The sequence below is a fragment of the Amaranthus tricolor genome, chromosome 4, assembly GCF_026212465.1.
Source record: "Amaranthus tricolor cultivar Red isolate AtriRed21 chromosome 4, ASM2621246v1, whole genome shotgun sequence".
In the NCBI taxonomy this organism is placed as follows: domain Eukaryota; kingdom Viridiplantae; phylum Streptophyta; class Magnoliopsida; order Caryophyllales; family Amaranthaceae; genus Amaranthus; species Amaranthus tricolor.
Window position 1 is genome coordinate 17,147,402 of NC_080050.1, and position 7,387 is coordinate 17,154,788.

At 37.1% G+C, this 7,387-nt stretch overlaps 1 protein-coding gene across 1 annotated transcript; it reads right to left on the reverse strand.

Moving 5' to 3' along the window:
• Positions 1 to 543: 543 nt before the first annotated feature.
• LOC130810797 (uncharacterized) lies at positions 544 to 3,963 on the reverse strand. Its single transcript, XM_057676922.1, has 4 exons — positions 3,810 to 3,963; positions 3,565 to 3,674; positions 627 to 706; positions 544 to 547 (listed from the first exon to the last, which is right to left on the reverse strand). The coding sequence occupies exons 1-4, from the start codon at positions 3,961 to 3,963 to the stop codon at positions 544 to 546; spliced, it is 348 nt and encodes a 115-aa protein (XP_057532905.1).
• Between the last annotated feature and the right edge of the window lie 3,424 nt (positions 3,964 to 7,387).

The window sequence follows — 7,387 nt, forward strand, 5'->3', positions numbered from 1 at the left end:
CCTAATATAGAAAGTTTGTTCTTGAATATCGAAATTAAAGAATAGTTACAGAAAACCTTTATAGATAGTTTTATGTTTTGAAACAGTTGGGACTACCTCAATGGTGACTCAAGGAATCGGAACTTCATCGGGATTGTCTCGAAACTATTTAATAGTTGGGGGTACGTTGATCAGTACCTCGGACTAAGATCTTCTTCTACGGTTTGGCCGTTTGTGGGGTGTGCACATTAGGGATCTTTGTTTAATAGTTACCCTGAGGGCCTAGCTAGCCCGATGGAAAAGAAAGTTCATTCCATTCCACAGATTTATGATTTAAAGACTTTGAAAGGAAAAATTTTAGTAAAGAAAACAGAAATGAAAGTTCTATCCATTGAATGTTGATTTCTACTCTTGAAAGAAAATGTTTTGGCAAAGAAAGTGGTAAGATATTTGATTTATAAAAATTGAAAATAAAGAATAAAAAATATTTTATAATGTATTTAATAGTGTTGTTTTTCAAAAAATAAATGTTTTGTAGTATATGATTGATATGATTAATAAATCCTACCTGCAAATGTATTCAGATTTATAGTATGGTGTCTAGCTCAGTCTGTTTAGCTAATACCACATGCCGATATATGACCTACCTGAAGGTTAGAGTCGTTGTATAGTCAGAAAGCAGTGCCCAATCATTTTGTGTAAATATAGTTATAAGATTTCTATTCCGCTATATGTTATATATAATCAGTATTTTAGTTGAGTTGTGAGAGGATTTAAGCTATGTTAAAGGTGTACTCAGCATAAGTTGACTATGTCGCTTTTTTTTCTTTGAACCTGTCTTGGAGGGGGACATATTTTGAGAAGATTGAGATTGACTGTAACATCTCGGAAAAACTCGGATCGTTTGAAAAGAGGAAACGACCTTTTTAAAGAAACTAAATATAGTCCGAGTCAAACTAGGATGTTAGAAGGCAGTTATAAAACGGGTTTGAAATCAAAGAAAGCTTGCGGATCGAGTTCTATTAGTGTTATTATAAACTACTAGATAAAAGAAATTCTTAGCAGCGGATAAGATTGTGAAATTAAATCTACTTATTACAACTTGAGAACGAGATCGCCTCATAAAACCAAATATTCTTTAAACTTTATTAGAAGTTCTTATCAAGACTTCTGTAACCTAACGATTTATTTCTCCAAGGAACAATCCTCACTCCTCAGACCTGCAACTTAACTTACTGCTAGTCATTGCCCAGAAGGGAAACAACATCATCGCAGGATCGTTAAGACCAAAAGTACACGTCAGCAAACGTCGCATACCATTTAATTAAATACAAAAAAAGAAAGATTTAATAGCTGTCGGTTTAAGAAAATACGCTTCGATCACGCTAATAGAGATTAATCAATTTCGTGTAAGGGTTAGTTAGCCATACTGCTGTACTATCCAGCCATACTGCCGGTACAACTCCAATCTCCATAAGTGAAACATAACATTAGGGGAAGCTAACCCCTAAGCAAGTCTCTACCATAGACACTCGCCTTACTTCGGTGCCTATGGCTAAGTATGCATACCCCCGCGGTGGCTCATAATGCCCCCATATACCGCGAGTAATTCATTTCCACCAATTGACGTCATACTACGTCCACTTTAAGGTTAGTGAGGTCGTACTACCTCTGCTTATAAAAAATGAATCAAAATTATTTATTCGGAAAGATAACATTATTCATACTATGTATCCATACTTTACTTTTGTTTACCATTTATATATGGTGCATCGGACTAAATACGAACTTCGCTGCGTGTACGTACCTTAAGCAAGATAACCAACTCTCAAGCGTCCTATTCAATTCCCGGTCACGAATCGACTTCCTACAACATGGTAAATGAATACCACACACATCATGAACATCCATCACATACTATAACATGGTAAACGCACAAAACAGGACAACATACATAATCTGTCCAGAAACACAAATTTAAAACTGTCAAACTGAAAATCCGACTTCACCGTTGCGTCCGGAAGGCATCAAAACCCCTGGGTACCAATTTCCATGATTAATAACATAGTATAAGTATTTTTAACCTAATTTCAAAGCCAAAAATGTTCCAAAAAAACCCTTTTTTTCACCATTTTCAAAACCTACGGGATTTTGTCTTTTTTTTTTTTTTTTTACAAATACATACAAATTTCAATGTTCACATTTCTTATTAAATCCCTACCATCAAAAATCATAACTCATGTACACATATTGAAAATCAACTACATAGTCCCAAAATAATTTACTTCTTACAAATACAATTTTTTTTCCTAAACAACCATTCATCAACACATTAGAATTTACATATCACACCAAATAATTTCTTATACTTACAACACAAGTTTCTCCATGAACAACCCTGATATATATATATATATATATATATATATATATATATATATATATATATATATATATATATATATATATATATATATATATATATATATATATATATATATATATATATATATATATATATATATATATATATATATATATATATATATATATATATATATATATATTTAATATAATTATTTTTTTTTATATATATTCACCCATCATCTTAATTTAACATACCCATATAAAAATAAATTCTAAAGCAAAACATCCTACACTAAAAATTTGACAAGGCATATATATGAAATTCATAACATCACTTTAAATCATGAAAGAAATGTCCAAGGAACAAAAATTCACACAAGCCACCAATCACATAATTTAATTTACTTAATATAAAGAAAAATAAACGGAGAATTATACTTACAATTTATATGAAAAGAATACCAAAATCAAAATTGTAAGGAGGAGTACTAGGCGTGTGAAGCTAGGGTTTGTGAAAGTTTGTTTTTATTTTTTTCTTTTCTTCTTTGAGTTTTCTTAAGAAATTTGAAAGAAGAATGCTAATGAGATTAAGGTAATTAGGAAGATTAAGGAAATAAAGGATTAAGAAAATAAAGAATTAAGGAAATAATTATTCAAGGCAATTATTGTGATCTTTTAATATTCCCACAAGGGAGTTACAAACTCTCCCAATCTATACCCCTATGGCCGGCACCTTCACTTCCCTCCAAATATTTTTTTTTGAAATAAGAAATGGTTTTAAGGGTTTGGGCCCAAAAGGCTAGATTGTTAAAAAGACTGAAATATATAAGCTTAAGCCCAAAATAAATCAATAACAACTTTATTTAAAAAAAAACTTTATTTATATTAAATAATATTACTAATAAATCATTAAATATATCGGAAAAATATCGGGTTGTTACAGACTACCCCCCTTAAAAAGGTTTTGACCCCAAAACCTCAACGTACAAACACAAAACACACAACAACCACACACACAAAAACGAGAAAACAAGCACACAACAAACGAAATTAGATCAAAAAAACTCAACGCGCGAAAATCCTATCGCTTCCTACCCCCCTTACCATGTTACGTCCCCGTAACTTACTAACCTGAGGGAAAAGGTACGGATACTTCTCTCGCATGGAAGCTTCTGCTTCCCAAGTTGCCTCTTGTGACCGATGATTTGACCATAGAACCTTAACCATTGCAACATCCTTTCGCAGAGTACTACGAACCTTTCTATCTAAAATCTGAACAGGTTGTTCTTCATAGGTTAGGCTCTTGTCAAGCTCTAACGGCTCCGGGTCTAAGACATGCGAAGAAGCCGCAACATAACGTTTTAACTGGGAGATATTAAAAACATCATGAACCTTACCCAACGCATTAGGCAACGCTAACCGGTAAGCTAACTTCCCAATCCTTTCCACAATATCATAGGGACCATTGAAACGTGGGCTTAACTTCCCACGAGCACCAAAACGAACCACACCATTCATCGGAGATACATGGAGTAGAACTTTGTCGCAAACTTCGTACTCATCAGGCCGACGTCGGAGATCGGCGTATGATTTTTTTCTATCCTGGGCTGCCTTCATTTTCTCGCGAATTAACTTTACTTGCTCAGTCATTTGAACAAGCATATCAGGTCCTAAGGTGACAGATTCAGTAAAATCATCCCAACATACAGGACTACGGCACTTACGACCATAAAGTGCTTCAAACGGAGCCATTTGAATCGTTGCCTGATAACTGTTATTATAAGAGAATTCTACTAAATCCAAATGTTCATCCCATGAACCTTGCCATTCCATGGCTATTGCTCTCAACATGTCCTCTAGTATCTGATTGACACGTTCAGTCTGACCATCAGTCATAGGGTGAAAAGACGTACTATAAAGAAGAGTGGTTCCCAAAGCCTGTTGTAATGATTTCAAGAAATGTGACAAGTATCGAGTATCACGTTCGGAGTCAATAGTACGAGGTATCCCGTGATATCGAACAACATATCTAATGTAGGCACGAGCAAGTTGTTCCATATCCAACTTACAGTTCATCGGAATAAACCTTGCAGACTTAGTAAGCCTATCCACAATAACCCAAAGAGTATCATTACCAGCCTTAGTTCGTGGCAAACCTAAAACGAAATCCATCAAAAGTCATCCCACTTCCATACCGGGACTTCTAGAGGTTGCAGTAACCCAGCTGGTCTTCGATGTTCACTCTTAAACTTTTGACACGTTAAACACTTGGAAACAAAATCTGCAATATTCTTTTTCATACCTGACCACCAAAACATGCATTTTAAATCTTGATACATCTTGTCTCCACCAGGATGAACCGAGTATCTAGAATAATGGGCTTCGTTCAATAATTTTTCCTTCAAGGAGTCACACCCATCCGGTACACACTACCGTCCTTTAAAACGAAGACTACCGTCCTCATGAATTGTAAAACCTTCAGCTCTCCCTTCATTGATCTGCTCTCGAAGTTTAATGAACTTTGGGTCTTCCAGTTGCTTAGCCATAATCTCTTCGAAAAACGTAGGTTGAATGGACAATGCACTCAACTTGGCTTCCAACACCCCTTCTTGGATTATCTCTAAGTTCATTCTCCCAAACTCCTTACACAACTCCTCAGAGGTTATTAACGCTGAGACTGAATGCCTTGATTTTCTGCTCAAAGCATCAGCGACTACATTCTCACGGCCTTCGTGATAGGCAATCTCCAAGTCATAATCACTGATAAGTTCTAACCAACGTCGTTGGCGCAAATTCAACTCGGATTGAGTGAACAAAAATTGCAAGCTTTTATGGTCCGTGAAGATCTTGCATTTGACACCATAAAGATAATGACGCCAGATTTTCAATGCAAAAACCACAGCCATTAATTCCAAGTCATGTGTTGGATAACTCACCTTATGAGTCCTTAGCTGACGCGAAGCATACGCCACCACTTTCCTATCTTGCATTAAAACACAACCTAATCCATGTTTGGAAGCATCACTGTAGACGGAATATTCCAAAGATGGATCAGGTAAGGTCAACACTAGGGTTGTAGTTAACTTCTCCTTCAACAACTGAAATGCCTTCTCACACTCCTCGGTCCATTCGAACTTCTTCTCCTTCTTCATCAAGGATGTTAGCGAACGAGCGATACGAGAAAAATCCTTCACAAAACGATGATAATACCCCGCTAATCCTTAGAAACTTCGAATATCTGTAACATTTCGAGGGTAGACCAGTCCCGAACAGCTGCTACTTTTGCTGGATCAACAGAAATTCCTTCCTTAGAAACAATGTTACCTAGAAAAGCCACTTGCTCTAACCAAAATTCACACTTCGAAAACTTAGCATACAACTGATTCTCTTGCAGAATCTGCAAGACTATCCTTAAATGTTCTCGATGTTTTTCTGAGCTCTTAGAATATACCAAAATATCATCAAAGAACACCACCACACACTTATCGAGATACGCGTTTAAAACCCGATTTATCAACCCCATAAATGCTGCTGGTGCGTTGGTCAACCCAAAAGGCATCATGGTGAATTCGAAATGTCCATATCTAGTTCTAAAAGCTGATTTACTAATATCCTCCTCCTTAATACGTAACTGATGATACCCTGACCGCAGATCAATCTTGGAAAAGACTCCTGCCCCTTGTAACTGATCAAAAAGATCATCGATCCGTGGTAATGGGTACTTATTCTTAACAGTGACCTTATTAAGTTCTCTGTAATCAATACAGAGACGCATCATTCTGTCCTTTTTCCTTACAAACAACACCGGGGCTCCCCAGGGCGACACACTGGGTCTTATATAACCCTTCTCCAACAACTCCTCCAATTGGACTTTCAATTCTTCCATCTCCTTTGGAGCCATTCGGTAAGGAGCTTTTGAAATTGGCCCTGTCCCAGGGATTAAGTCAATCGAAAAGTCCACGTCCCTTCTTGGCGGCATACCAGGAAGTTCCTTAGGAAAAACATCCTTAAAATCACAGACCACCGGAATGTTCTCAAGTCGCACCTCCTGGTCCTTCACCTTACTTATACTACACAGAAACCACGGTTGCCCTTGCTTGATTAACTTCCTGACCTTCAATGACGATACAATTTTTATCCTCGGTCCCTTAGGAAGACTCCTATATTTAACCTTCTCCCCCCTAGGTCCACTTAAAGTCACTGACTGTTCTTCACAATCTATTATCGCTTTATATCTACTCAGCCAATCCATCCCAAGTATTACATTTAAATCATCCATTTCTAGAGAAAATAAATCACTCGGAAATTTTACTTTTCCTATCTTAACCGGCACTTCACGGAACAGCGTATTACAATGAAAAATCTCCCAAGAATGAGTAGCCACTGAAAAAGATGTTTCCTCGGGGTTCTCCAATTCCAAGTCCTTAACTCTAGACTTTGAAACAAACGAGCACGATGCACCAGAATCAAAAAGTACTTTAACGGTCTTTGTATTAATACAAAACGTATTTATGACCACATCCGACGCCTCCTTGATTACCACGTTGGCTTGAAAAGAAATTCTCGTTTCTAGCATTCCCCTGTCGTTGCTGGACACCGGAGTGATTTCCCTGAAACCTAGGGTTTGAGGCAACCCCCAAGTTTCGGCCAAAACTACCACCATTGTGGTTACCCCTTCCAGCTTCATTACCACCCATCCGTTATTGAGACGTTGTTGTAGGAAGCCTCTATGATTTCCCCCTTGCAGCTCTTGTTGTCACATGCGAGTATAACACTCATACATTCTATGGCCCGGTTTACCACAGTAAGAACAGTCCACTAACGCACCCCGGCAATCCCTTCCTGGGTGATTTTTCTGGCATTTCCTACAATTATAAATTCTTTCCTTCCCATTGCAATCATACAAAGGCTTCTGTATTCTAGCCTCTAGTCTCGAATTTCCCCCACTCTTGCTGTTCTGACCAGAATGGAAACCTTTTTCCCGGAAGCCTCCAAACGGTTTGTGCATCTTAAATTGATTTTGGACCTGATTACTCACATT

Excerpts from the sequence above, each read along its gene's own strand:
- LOC130810797 (XM_057676922.1), bottom strand. The coding sequence starts at position 3,963 with ATGAAGGCAGCCCAGGATAGAAAAAAATCATACGCCGATCTCCGACGT. Across the intron at positions 3,675-3,809 it reads GTTAAGCCCACGTTTCAATG|ACCCGGAGCCGTTAGAGCTT; the intron begins GTCCCTATGATA and ends CGCATGTCTTAG. Across the intron at positions 707-3,564 it reads AGGATGTTGCAATGGTTAAG|CGGAATAGAAATCTTATAAC; the intron begins GTTCTATGGTCA and ends TATAACATATAG.